The sequence below is a fragment of the Apium graveolens genome, chromosome 10 (genome assembly GCF_009905375.1).
Source record: "Apium graveolens cultivar Ventura chromosome 10, ASM990537v1, whole genome shotgun sequence".
NCBI classification, from domain to species: Eukaryota; Viridiplantae; Streptophyta; class Magnoliopsida; order Apiales; family Apiaceae; genus Apium; species Apium graveolens.
In genome coordinates, this window is record NC_133656.1 from 169,256,781 (window position 1) to 169,269,475 (window position 12,695).

General features: G+C 33.9%; 4 protein-coding genes across 4 annotated transcripts; 1 reads left to right on the forward strand and 3 right to left on the reverse strand.

Annotated features, from left to right (window-relative positions):
- The first annotated feature begins 1,872 nt into the window (after nucleotides 1-1,872).
- Nucleotides 1,873-3,593, forward strand: LOC141693708 (caffeic acid 3-O-methyltransferase-like). Its single transcript, XM_074498867.1, has 4 exons — nucleotides 1,873-2,362; nucleotides 2,438-2,748; nucleotides 2,877-2,941; nucleotides 3,053-3,593. The coding sequence occupies exons 1-4, from the start codon at nucleotides 1,920-1,922 to the stop codon at nucleotides 3,356-3,358; spliced, it is 1,125 nt and encodes a 374-aa protein (XP_074354968.1). The 5' UTR covers nucleotides 1,873-1,919; the 3' UTR covers nucleotides 3,359-3,593.
- A 218-nt stretch (nucleotides 3,594-3,811) lies between these two features.
- Nucleotides 3,812-4,512, reverse strand: LOC141688941 (18.0 kDa class I heat shock protein). The gene has a single exon (XM_074493090.1). It carries the CDS (start codon nucleotides 4,407-4,409, stop codon nucleotides 3,930-3,932), a length of 480 nt encoding a protein of 159 aa, XP_074349191.1. The 5' UTR covers nucleotides 4,410-4,512; the 3' UTR covers nucleotides 3,812-3,929.
- Nucleotides 4,513-5,068: 556 nt separating this feature from the next.
- On the reverse strand, nucleotides 5,069-7,133 carry LOC141692707 (7-deoxyloganetic acid glucosyltransferase-like). The gene is made up of 2 exons (XM_074497628.1): nucleotides 6,596-7,133; nucleotides 5,069-6,205 (listed from the first exon to the last, which is right to left on the reverse strand). The coding sequence occupies exons 1-2, from the start codon at nucleotides 7,116-7,118 to the stop codon at nucleotides 5,268-5,270; spliced, it is 1,461 nt and encodes a 486-aa protein (XP_074353729.1). The 5' UTR covers nucleotides 7,119-7,133; the 3' UTR covers nucleotides 5,069-5,267.
- Nucleotides 7,134-9,648: 2,515 nt separating this feature from the next.
- Nucleotides 9,649-11,726, reverse strand: LOC141692512 (7-deoxyloganetic acid glucosyltransferase-like). The gene is made up of 2 exons (XM_074497379.1): nucleotides 11,180-11,726; nucleotides 9,649-10,738 (listed from the first exon to the last, which is right to left on the reverse strand). The coding sequence occupies exons 1-2, from the start codon at nucleotides 11,691-11,693 to the stop codon at nucleotides 9,783-9,785; spliced, it is 1,470 nt and encodes a 489-aa protein (XP_074353480.1). The 5' UTR covers nucleotides 11,694-11,726; the 3' UTR covers nucleotides 9,649-9,782.
- Nucleotides 11,727-12,695: the final 969 nt, after the last annotated feature.

Sequence of the window (12,695 nt, forward strand, 5' to 3'; positions counted from 1 at the left end):
GACTTCTATTCTCTGTAAACTTTATTTTCTATTAGTTAGTGTCAATCCCAGTATCAGTTTACTTTTCATTTGGTGTTAAAAGTACCAAAATACCAAATTTTGGTACTTACCTGACATAAGTTGACTTCTATTTTTTATAAACTTTGTTTTTAACATAAATCGACTTCTATTCTTTGTCAATTTTATTTTTTTTAGTTAGTATTCATACAATCGTCTATTTACTTTTATAAAATAAAAATACTTTTTAAACGATTGTAAATTATATTAAAAATTTATTAAGTTACTTTTAATTGAGTAAAATAACTTATATTTATTTTTAATTTTTAAAAAACTACAAACTACTAAGTAAACTATTAACACGAATTGAGTTATATTTTCTGTAAACTTTATTTATTTATAAATTATATTAAAAATTTATTAAGTTACGTTGAATTAAGTAAAATAACATATATTTGCTTTTATTTAGTGCCAGTTTATTTTTAAATTGGATAATATTATTTTAAAAATAATTAAGTAATAGCAAATGACTTTAGTAACATTTATTAACTTTTAAACTGAAAATTATCGATTTAACGATCGTATTTGTAACTGTCCATCACGACGTTTATTTACTTTAAATTAAAAAACATATTTTAAGTAATATCAAATTAAGTTTAATAACATCTATTTACTTTTAATTTGTAAATTAATTTTTTTTGATAATTAAATAATATTTAATAAACTATATTGAAAAGAATAATTATAAGATAATTATCAAATAATATTAATTAATATTAAATTATCTAAAGAGCAAATATACGGTTCATAAGATAGAGATACAATTCGTTTTATAAAAATAAAACTAATATGTTAGATTTCTATATCAAGTAAAACAATGCAAAACTACAATTATAGTGGAAAATTTGATAATTGATTTGATTCTTTTTAACCACATAAGTATTTTTTGCAAGTACCAATTTAATATTCGATATTAATATATTAATTTTAATTCGTGTTTCGCACGGATTATGAATAATTTTCTACGAATATTGATTCGATATTTTTAGTCTCAGGCCCGTGTTTCACACGGGTTATCAACCATGTTTAGGTTCAAAATCTTCGTACTCACTAGAAAATATACAACTATTTTTAAAATTTTATGTAATAAAATCTCAACTGACAAAAATTAAATTCTACTCTCTGTAAATTTTATTTTCCTTCACTTTTTATTTGTTGTTAAACATTCAGGCGTCAGTTTACTTTAGAATAATCGTATTAGTAAGTTGAACTATACGGTGAAATTTTAGAGTTACACTTAACTTCGATTTTTCAAACTACATATTTTAACAACATTTTATCTATATTTATATCTATATTTTGCACAGATTATAAGTTTATTATTTTTAATTTCATGCCCGTGCTTGGCACGGGTTACCGACTAGTATTAATTAAAATAGATATATAACTATTTTATTTTATCTGTTTAATACATACTTCACATAAAATAAATTTTATTTTTGCACTTACGTTGCCTTGTGAGGGACCAGGTTTCCTGTTCCTAGTCTTCTAAGTTGGATCACAATTTTTTTGCTTTTGTGTTGCCAGGGACAGGTGTTCTGGGATGGATTCCAGTTTTTAAGTCTAATGAGGATGTATTGGCTCCAACTTTTCAAAGTGGTTCCAATCAATAGGACCATCAAAGTGAATAATTGTGCCCACATTTCATCTCAGGGAAAAAATGTACAAAGTAGTCATTTTTTTCAAAGGTGTCCAAATTAGCAGGGGCCATAAGATCATACGAGAATGTGTGATTAGTCGTACCACGTGTCACCCTCTCACAGTGCAAGGCTACCATAAATAGGTGGCTTCACAGCACATAAAACTACTACAGAGATTTAGTTGAACTACATTCACATATATACTCCTATCGTATAGGAGCCATGAATGAGCAACTAACTAAGATGTCAAAAGAAGATGACGAGGCCAATGAATTTTTAAGTGTAATGCATCCAAACACTGGGACTATTCTTGGAATGGTAATGAAAGCTGCTATTGAGCTCGATTTATTTGAGATCATGGCTAAAGCTGCTGCTGCTAATGGTACTTCTCCTTTTGGAGATGATGCTAAAAAGTTGTCTAGTGATGATATTGTTGCTCATCTTCCCACACAAAATCCGGATGCTCCTGCAATGCTTGATCGAATTCTCAGCTTTCTGGCTGCCAGGTCTATTCTTAACCAGACCATAATAACAGGGGAAGATGGCAAGGAAAAGTGTTTGTATGGTCTAGAAAGCATATGCAAATCTTACATTTCCGATGAAGATGGGGTTTCACTAGCTCCTTTATTGCTCATGGTTCATGACAAAGTTATCATTGATTCATGGTTTGTTTAATCTCTTCATCTTTCTAATTTATAGTAGAAGATAATTGCTTAAACTAATATGATCAGTGCCTTCAGGTATCACTTGAAAGATGCAGTGCTAGAGGGAGGAATTGCCTTTGACAAGGCTCATGGCATGCAAGGATTCAAGTACCTTGCAAAAGACAACAGGTTTAATGATGTTTTCAATCAAGCAATGTATCACCACTCCTCAATAGTCATGAAGAAGATTCTACAAGTTTACACTGGATTCCAGGAACTCACAGAGATCGTAGACATCGGGGGTGGAACTGGGGCAACTCTTGCCAAAATCATTTCCAAGTATCCTCAGATCAGGGGAATCAACTTTGATTTGCCTCATGTCATCCAAAATGCCGCTCCTTTAACTGGTAACAAACTTGTGCACTTTAACTACCTGGTAGTTGCGTTTGATAAATTATAATGAAACAAGAGGATGTCTTAAGCAGCTATATGTTTAAAGTTAATATATTTATGTAAAGATATTTACTTGTCCTAGGTGTGGAGCATGTTGGCGGAAATATGTTCGAAAGTGTCCCAAAAGGAAGGGTAATTTTTATGAAGGTGAATATTTTAGCTTATACAAAAACAAACTGAATTGCATACAGAAGGCTTTATATAAAAACCTTGCCGGGTTTTCTTTTGGTTAATATTTTGGAAACTTGGGTCATGCAGTGGATACTTCACGACTGGAGCGACCAACACTGCTTAAAGCTTTTAAAGAATTGCTACTACGCCCTTCCAGAGTTTGGCAAGGTGATAACTGTGGAGTCGATATTGCCCGAGCATAAGAACAGAATCTCTTCACCAAAGTTAGACTATGTCACTGGGAGTGATGTGCTTATGTTGGCAATCAATCCTGGAAAAGAAAGGAATCTGAAAGAATTCGAGGCACTGGCAAAAGAATCTAAATTTGCTACTGTTAAAGTCATATGCAGTGCTGCTGGTTACAGTGTTCTGGAGTTTCTTAAACAAGGATAAATCGTTGCATCGTTCTTGCAATGCATTATGTGATGGCTCTTTGAATGAAGAGCACGTTAGACTTAATATCTCTCTGTTTAGTTCGCTATCAGAATAAAGCACTTGTTAGTTGTTGTTAGTACCAGTATTGTCTCTTTTTATTCAGTTCTCTTTGTAATGCCTGTTTAAGGCTTATATCGTCCAGCAATAAACATCAGTTTCCAGTCCACTCGCTGGAAAATATTACATTGTCTTTTATTATAGTAATTCTCATTTCTCATCTGTTTATGATATGAAGAATTCATTGGACTGCTATGCCATTTCATTTTCTTCAGTTTATGATGATACAACTGGATTTAGATAATTAATTACACTTAATTCCCTTTTTTCGAATATTACCTTAACAGAAGCAGGATTGACACACAACAAACAACAAAAATCACCACACAAATTTTATTCAATCAATGTTCATTGCCATTACATTTTCATTACAATAGGAACTAACACACACACACACACCAGACTCCAAACAGAGATTTATTGTTCACAGATTCCATACGAAAACACACAATCACATACATTTGAATTTGGTTTAACCGGAAATATGAATGGATTTGACCTCGGGCTTCTTGATGTCCACCTTGGGAACAGTAACAGTTAAGACTCCATTCTCCATGCCAGCTTTCACCTCATCCACCTTTGCATTCTCTGGAAGCCTGAACCTCCTCAGAAACTTGCCACTGCTTCGTTCTACGCGGTGCCACTTGTCGTTCTTCTCCTCCTTGTCTTTGTTCCGCTCCCCGCTTATCTGAAGAACCTTCCCCTCTTCCACCTCAACCTTCACCTCTTCTTTCTTGAGGCCTGGAAGATCGGCCTTGAACACGTGAGCCTCGGAAGTCTCCTTCCAGTCAATGCGGGTGTTTGCAAATGCTGCAGTCTCTTTCCCCAACTCAGAGGAAGTCCCGGAAGAGGTGATCAGAGGGAAATCCTGGAATGGATCCCATACGTCAAGAGAGAATGGGTCCAAAACGTTGCTCCTACGGCTGCCAAAAAAGCTTGGAATGATCGACATTGCCTTTGCTTGTAGATTAGCTTTTTCTATGCTAACTCAGAAAAGATTGATTGATATTAGCTTCTTTTTAAGGGTGTTGAGATTTATGATGATGTCTTCCAAGAGATGGATTAGGAGGTATTTATAGGTGCTTAATCAGGGCCTGTTTGTGTTATCACCAGGCTTCTCTGGTTTCTTCCAGAAATGTGTAGTCAGTTAAAAAATTTGTCTGAAAAGATAGATAGAAAAGAGCTCTCTGGAAACAGAAAGAAAGTTCTTTTTGTTTTGACAAATGACCTTGTCCTATTAGTCAGGATACTGGATCAAAGGCCCAGCCCAACATGTTTATGGCCAGACATTCAACTAACTATTCAAGTGCCTGATACTTAAAATACTTGGTATATAATTGATGTTTGTTAGTTATTAGTGTAGTGCTTAGTTGCTTAGTCCACTGCAATATCACTCTCAGAGTTCTTCTCTTTGGACCAAGGGGTGCAAAAACAAATGCCGTTGAAAAATTATCTTGTAGGTACCGACTTTAGAACAGTGCTGTTAGGGAAGGGGAGCAAATTTCACCACAATTGAATTGGAAGCTGTAATAATTTCAGCAGGAGCGGGAGAAAAAAGTTGAAATTTAAAAACTGCCAATAAAATACTGTAGTAGTAAATAAGAGATGATAATCAATACTACAACGCGTCCATCTCTCTTCAATGGAATTTTATTAATATTACAAAAGTGACAGTTGAAAAAGTTCACCAGGAAAATCCTTGGTAAATGGCCAGTCAGTTTACTTTATTTCAATTTCATAAGCTGCAAGACAATAAAAATAACCACAAGCCTAAGAGCGCAACTATCAGTCACGGGCTAGGTGTGGGAACTCAAAGGCTCATAGCTCTGATGTCCTTGACCAAACGATTAAAATTATGATGAGCTGATCCGCCCTGATCAGCAATACTTTGCGCAGCAAGTTTGGCCATTCTGGAAGCAGATTTCTCAAATTCATCCTTCCTATCTTCCATAACCTCCCTTATCGTCTTTTCAACTGTAACTCTATCACAACTGTCTTTCATATCGATTCCAACCTTCCATACTTCTTGCACAAAGCTACTATTCACTTGCTGGTCCACAATGTATGGCCAGCAAATCATTGGAACTCCTTCAATTAAACTCTCCAAAGTCGAGTTCCAACCACTGTGAGTAAAAAATAATCCAATAGCAGGGTGTGCTAAAACTTCTTCCTGAAAAACCCAACTGACAATGCAGCCCCGTTCCTTTGTAGCATCGGAAAGTTCTGCTGGAATTTCATATTTAGCGTCTTCACCAGTAATTGATCCGGGACGTAGAGCCCATAAGAACCGCTTTCCACTATTCACTATACCATGCCACAACTCCATAAGCTGGTCCATTGTCATGACTGCAAGACTTCCAATGCTGACATAAATAACTGATTTTTGAGGTTGGGCATCTAGCCAGGTCATGCAGCTCTGGTCATCTTCCCATAGGCTATTTGAGGAATTGGTGTGTGGTGAGGCTTTATGTGAAGAAAGAAGAATAGACTTGTGGAGAACATGCAGAGGGCCTATGTTGTAAATGTTAGGACAGAGGGTGCTTATTTGGGATATAATTGGCCCGTCTATGTGTTCAGATGTGTTGAGTATCAATCCTTGAGACCGCGGGATTTCCTGAATTTCTTTCAGAATAAATTGAAAGATAGGATGGCTTATATCACTGATCCGAAAAAAGCTGGGCAGGTCACGCCTCCTGAGAAAATGTTGGGTTCCGGGTACACCAGATACCTTTTTATCATAATCCTCTTCTGATATCAGTTAATTGAAACAAAGAATCGAATTAGTACACATTTTATATAATTGTGCACATGAATATTTGGACAACCCAAGAACGAATATGTACTGCATCAATTTTTGTATTGTGTTCTGCAGAATTTGATACTAAAATTTGAAAGTTGATTTTCTCTAAAAGAATGCCTTCAAGTTTAATAAACATCTTCGCATAACAAGAATTCTGAATTCTGTTCTCTCCTATCTTAAGCCCCGGAACCTAACTGAATATTAAGAAAAAGAAACAAAATAAAGATAGTTGTCCTTAAAAATGCTCTCCAGAAAGTGGTACAGTGGTAAATTTGATACTCATCAGTTCAACACAAGTAGTAAAGGCATATAGACAAAGAATAAAGCATCTAAATTACCTTTGAAAGGGACCTCTCCTAATTCAATGAGCTTTGGGAGACAAAAAAAGGTCCAAAGAGCACAAGGGCTGAGTGTCTCAAAATACATTAATTGAATTCCAACATCTTTAGCTAGATCAACAGCAAAGCTGTAGAACCCATCCGCTATCACGAAAGTCACCGGTGAGCTTGACTTGGAACTAAGCTTTCCATTGGTCAACATCTCAATGAAATGTGGCTTCATGACTCCCTCTATACCAGTGGCAATATCGATAAACTTATCACCCGTACGCGGATGGTCCTCAGAAAGACCATCCGCAATCGTTTCAAAACGAAATTCAGGAAAGTCCTTGAACCGGGACTGAACATCAGTGTGCTTGAACAGGCAGTTCTGAATGTAGTCTGTGTTGAGAAAGGTGACATGAAGGCCATTACGAGCTAAAAGCTCAGCAAGTTTGAGCATACAATTAACTGGACCTTGTAATGGCAAGGGGAAGAGAAGTACACGAGGAGATATCACTTTATCCTTACCCATCTCAGACATTGTTCTTACAACAATGCTCAGTTATTAATATAAACTACACTAGGGGGTATCTTTTCTTTTTCTTTTTGGAGGACCCCTGCTGATATCAGTATCTGTCTTTTCTTGAATCGTATCTATCTACTTATTATTATTTTGCACGTGTTTTTGAATTTTGCAGATCAACTTGTACTTGCATTTCATGTTTACTCTGGCTCATAAGTCAGAAATAAAGATTCGCATCAGATTTTACATAGCCAGAGTATGGTAGAATCAGTAAATATACAAGTCTGTCATTATTAACTTCTCCGAACTAACTATTTACTGGTTACCTCTGAACTGATAATTTTAATGATCTTTACTGTCTAACTACCTAATAACAAACTAACTACCCTTGTCTTGTTTGTTTCATTTGTATCATCTACCTAACTACTCTCTTCTCTGATTGCTTGCTTTCATATATGTTCAGCACCTAAACATCAAACTATCCAAACAGCTTTTAAAGTAGTTTTCTTACTTTCTCTAATTTGCTCAAGGATACCTAAATCAAAAAGCAGAAGTGAGTCTGGAAAAAAAAAAGCAGAAGTGCAATTAAGAAAAATTCGCTTATTAATAAAGCATATAAATAAGTTATAAGTAGTTATGGGTGACACTCAAGGAAAAATAGATATTAACGTGAGAACAATTTTATAATGCAGCATAGCAATGCAACATTGAAAATGTGAAAAACATATGTGGGACAACTGTTCTCACGTAAAAATCGTTCTCACTATATAGGTTAATGCTTAAAACTAGTAAAGGTGTCCTTATCAAAAAAATATGAACAGATCAGGCTCAGGTGACAAGCCTATTTTTTATTAGTGATATTGGAAAAGACTAGCAGCATGCGATTTTGTTGATTGAAAATCAATACAACGTAATTTTAGTTTTTCTGTTTTGATGCTGAAATCAACTTCTTTATGCTCTGAAGAAGCGAAATCAAGGAATCAAAGATTAATGAGTTAATTTCATTTTGCATCTCTTTGGTTTCAGCATAATACAGATTGGGTTAATAACTTTAATTATATATAATATGCATCCCTTATGTTTTAATACCCTTATAATGACCACCCTTCGGCCGATTTTTGTTAATTTTAACCGTTAAATAACGGTCGACTAGGGGTAAAATGGAGATATTAAGTATAAAATATTTAAAAAATATATTAAAAATTCGAAAAACTACAAATAATATGTAAAAAATATAATTAATTTTTTTTATAGTGTGAGTATCTATATAAAAATTTTATAATGTGCGTAATAATTATAAATATATCAAAAAATATTATTTAACTTGGATATTTTAAAGATAAAATAGTTAAATAGAAAAACTAAAAAAAATTATTATTTTAAAAAAGGCTTAAATTGATTTAACACATGATTCAATTTTTTTTTAAAAAAATCATTATATGTTTCACTATTTTTTCAATATTTTGAATTCATTAATGTTTATTTAAATATTTTATATGTGTTATCTCCGTTTTACCCCTAGTCAACTGAAACTTAACCGTTAAAATTGACAGAAAATTGGTTAAGGGGTGGTTATTGTAAGAGTATTAAAATTTAAGTGATGCATATTGCATATAATTAAAGTTATGGAACCAATGATGCAAAATGAAATTAACTCTAGATTAATTAATCGACGATATCGTTTCACCAAATTCACAAATGAAAGCGAGGGCATAACATATAGCTTTAGTCAGTGTAACAAAGATTACTGTGATAATCCTATGGAGATATGTTACTAGTTTATTCTGTAATTAGTTTGAAAATTGCAACTGTGATGTGTAGGATGATGAAATGAGAGCCAGGAAGCAGACATTCTTCGGTCACCCAACAAATCCCCGTATCCTCACGCACCCCGTATCGAATATTCGGATTCTAGTGAACACTCCGATGTTCAATATTCTTATAAATTCTCAACTAAAATACATATTTTTTTAATATTTAGACTACATATATAAGTAATTTTAGTTTTGTTAATAGATTTCATCATTTATAACATCAAATATATATTTATAATAAATATATGTACCGTATCCCCCCGCACCCGAATCCTCATATTATTTTATTTACCGAATTCATGTATCTCCGCACTACGCACTCGCATCCCCGCACCCGTATCCTTGCTTTTTAGAATGAGAGTAAGTTTTCAGTTTGTCACAGTTTACTTTTAGTTAGTGGTCTCTGTATACAACCCAACAAAATCTTCCACAATCTGGGATTAAATTCAAGACTGTAGCAATTTTCCACAAACAATTGAGTTGTTGCCTGGTACTTTGCTATGCACAAATGAGCTAAGTTTCATTTCTGTTTACTTCATATTTATTTGCACTTCACTTCTTTGCTACTAGAATGCATGATAGAGTGCCACAAGGCACCGTGATTCAAATCGTACATGAATATCTGGGGAAGGAACGCAAAATTGCCTTGCTGCCTCAGCTGGTTTTAGATTATAAACTATATACTTAACAACACATATATGTTTGTATTAGGACGGGAGACTGAAATTTCGATAGACAGGTAAATCGATCTCTTTTATTGATAAAATCATTATGAAAACATTTCTCATACAAAGTGAGGAAAGCTTTAGTTCAAGTCGATGGTTTGGAATCATACCATCTAATAGCTATGAGTACATGTATATAGCAGTTAGTCATGAGCTGATATCCTCAGGCTCATCACTCTTATGTCTTCAACCAAGCGATTAAAATTATAATGGGATGATCCACCTCGATCAACAACACTTTGCCTAGCAAGTTTGGCCATTCTGGAAGCAGATTTCTCAAATTCATCTTTCTTATCCTCCATTACTTCCCTCACTGCCTTTTCGATTGTAACTCTATCACACTTGTCTTTCAAATCAATTCCAACCCTCCATACTTCTTGTACAAACCTGCTATTCACTTGTTGGTCCGCAAAATAAGGCCAACAAATCATTGGCACTCCTTCAACAAAACTTTCCAAAGTTGAGTTCCAACCGCTATGAGTCAAAAATAATCCTATAGCAGGGTGTGCTAAAACTTCCACTTGGTAAACCCAGCTCAAAATACAACCCCTCTCCTTCATAGCATCTGAAAGTTCTTCTGGAATCGTATAATTATCATATTGACCACCAAGTGATCCAGGTCGCTGGGACCACAAAAACCGTTTTCCACTATTCACTATACCATGACACAACTCCATAAGCTGGTCACTTGTCATGACTGCAAGACTTCCAATGCTAACATAAATCACCGATTTTGGTGGTTGCCCATCTAGCCAGGTCATGCAGCTTATATCATCTTCCCATAGGCTATTAGAAGAATTGACTTGTGGCGAGGCCTTCTGCGCTGAAAGTAGAATAGACTCGTGGAGCGCATGGAGAGGGCCTATGGGATAATTGTTTGGACATATAGTGCTTAATTGGGATAAAATAGGTCCTTCTATGTGTTCAGATGTGTTAAGTATCAATCCTTCAGATCGTGGGATCTCTTTAACCTCTTGCAGAATAAGTTGAATGATACGTTCATTTAGGTCACTTGTCCCGAAAAAGCTAGGCAGATCACGGTACCTTAGACAATTTTCACTTCCAGGCACACCCTTTACCTTTCTGTCATACTCATCTTCTGAAATTAGTTGACAGAAATGAGAATTGCATCAGATCGAAAGATTTGGTAGTTAACACTTAACAACTTCAGTGTAGAACAAAAATGTTGTGCTGATAATTGCAAGACACTTACTTAAATCACATTGAATCTAAATACAAAATTTAGGGAACTCGTGTAAGGCTATTAGATAGTCACTATAACAGGAAAGACTAATTGACGGATTAAATCATTCGCAATAGTGTTGTCAAAAAGTTCATCTCTACGTCTTTTAAGTTTGTAAATTTTTAACAAGTTCATTGTGTTTCCTACCTGGCCTTAATTCGTTGTGTAACTATTACTTGCAACGGACAGTTTCACTGCCAGTTCATCATGTAAACATAGAATTAAATCGAATCAAAATAAAAAATTAGTTTAGAACTTGCCGATGAATATCTGATAAAAAGTCAAATTATAATTTACCTTTGAAAGGAACCTCTCCTGACTCAATAAGCCTTGGAAGACAGAAAAAAGTCCAGAGAGAACAAGGGCTGATGGTGTCAAAATAAACAAGTGGAATCCCAGCACCTTTAGCTATATCATTAGCAAAACTGTAGAATCCATCTGCTATTACGAAAGTCACTGGCTTGCTCGACTTTAAACTAAGTTTTCCATTAGTCAACATCTCTTCAAAAAGTGGTTTCACTACTTCCTCCATACCATTAGCAATCTCAATAAATTTATCACCTGTTCGTGGATGGTCTTCAGGAAGACCATCCGGAACAGTTTCAAAATTGAATCCAGGATAATGATCGAACCTGGACTGAACATGCGTGTGTTTAAGCAGGCGGTCCTGGATGTATTCTGTGTTGAGAAAGGTGACATGAAATTCATTAATAGCTAATAGTTCAGCTAGTTTGAGCATACAATTTACAGGGCCTTGTAATGGTAAGGGGAAGATGAGTACATGAGGAAATTGTACATCATTCTTCGCCATCTTTTAAGGTCTTTCTTTAAAGTATGCTCCCGACTTAACATAGTTACATACTAATAGGGCTCAGCATTTGTTGGGTCCGGTCACAGCATCGAACCAAATAAACAAAAAAATCAAATTGTCATTTTTTCTTGAATTAAACTGGACCAAAATTATATTATGGACCGGACTGGATCGAACAGGTCTGGTTTTGAATTAAATGAATCGAATTTAAATATATATATATATATATATTAAAATTTTAAAACAAAAATTATAAAATTTAAAATATAATTAAAATAAGGTGATATTTAGAGTTCTAAAAGTGTATAAATACAATTACAAATTCCAAATTATGATTATAATTTTTAATATATATGTAAAATCTATATTGTTATATTAAATACGAAACAATGAAATTTGGTTGGTAGTTGGTCTGGTCACCGTAATTATAGTAATATTTAAAATAAAACACTCCCATAAATAGATTACTATCCACAATATAATTATATAAATACAAATAGAATTGTAATATGTCTAATAATTTTAATTTTAACAAAATAATATATAATATTAAATAAAATTATCTATTGATCCAATCCTAAATAAAAAATAAAAATAAATTATGTACAATTAAGTTGGATTTGCAGCCTCAGATTAAAATCAAATAATAAAGACTGATAAAAATTAAAAAGTAAATTTGTTTGGTCGATATAATGTCATCAAGCTAAATAAAAAAAACGAACTCAAACAAAATAAATTTAAAATAAATTCGTTTGGCAAATATAATGTCATAGACTAAAATACAATTATACATATTATCAATTCGCTCTAAAACATAATAATATTCATTCTGGGCTAAAATGAAATTAATTAAAAAACTAAATATAATTAGCCGAATTTGGTTGACATAACGGGTGCGAGACTAAAACCAAGATTTGCTACCTCACGGTAGAACAATATAATAAATATTATCGATCTAGCTAAAAAATAATGAAAGTTTGGTTGAAAGTCGGCCTGGTCACC

Bases quoted from the DNA above. Each gene is read 5' to 3' on its own strand.
- LOC141693708 (XM_074498867.1), top strand. From the start codon at position 1,920: ATGAATGAGCAACTAACTAAGATGTCAAAAGAAGATGACGAGGCCAAT. The intron at 2,363-2,437 runs GTTTGTTTAATC...CAGTGCCTTCAG, and splicing joins AAAGTTATCATTGATTCATG to GTATCACTTGAAAGATGCAG. The intron at 2,942-3,052 runs GTGAATATTTTA...TGGGTCATGCAG, and splicing joins GAAGGGTAATTTTTATGAAG to TGGATACTTCACGACTGGAG.
- LOC141688941 (XM_074493090.1), bottom strand. From the start codon at position 4,409: ATGTCGATCATTCCAAGCTTTTTTGGCAGCCGTAGGAGCAACGTTTTG.
- LOC141692707 (XM_074497628.1), bottom strand. From the start codon at position 7,118: ATGTCTGAGATGGGTAAGGATAAAGTGATATCTCCTCGTGTACTTCTC. The intron at 6,206-6,595 runs GTAATTTAGATG...AACTGATATCAG, and splicing joins AGGAGAGGTCCCTTTCAAAG to AAGAGGATTATGATAAAAAG.
- LOC141692512 (XM_074497379.1), bottom strand. From the start codon at position 11,693: ATGGCGAAGAATGATGTACAATTTCCTCATGTACTCATCTTCCCCTTA. The intron at 10,739-11,179 runs GTAAATTATAAT...AACTAATTTCAG, and splicing joins AGGAGAGGTTCCTTTCAAAG to AAGATGAGTATGACAGAAAG.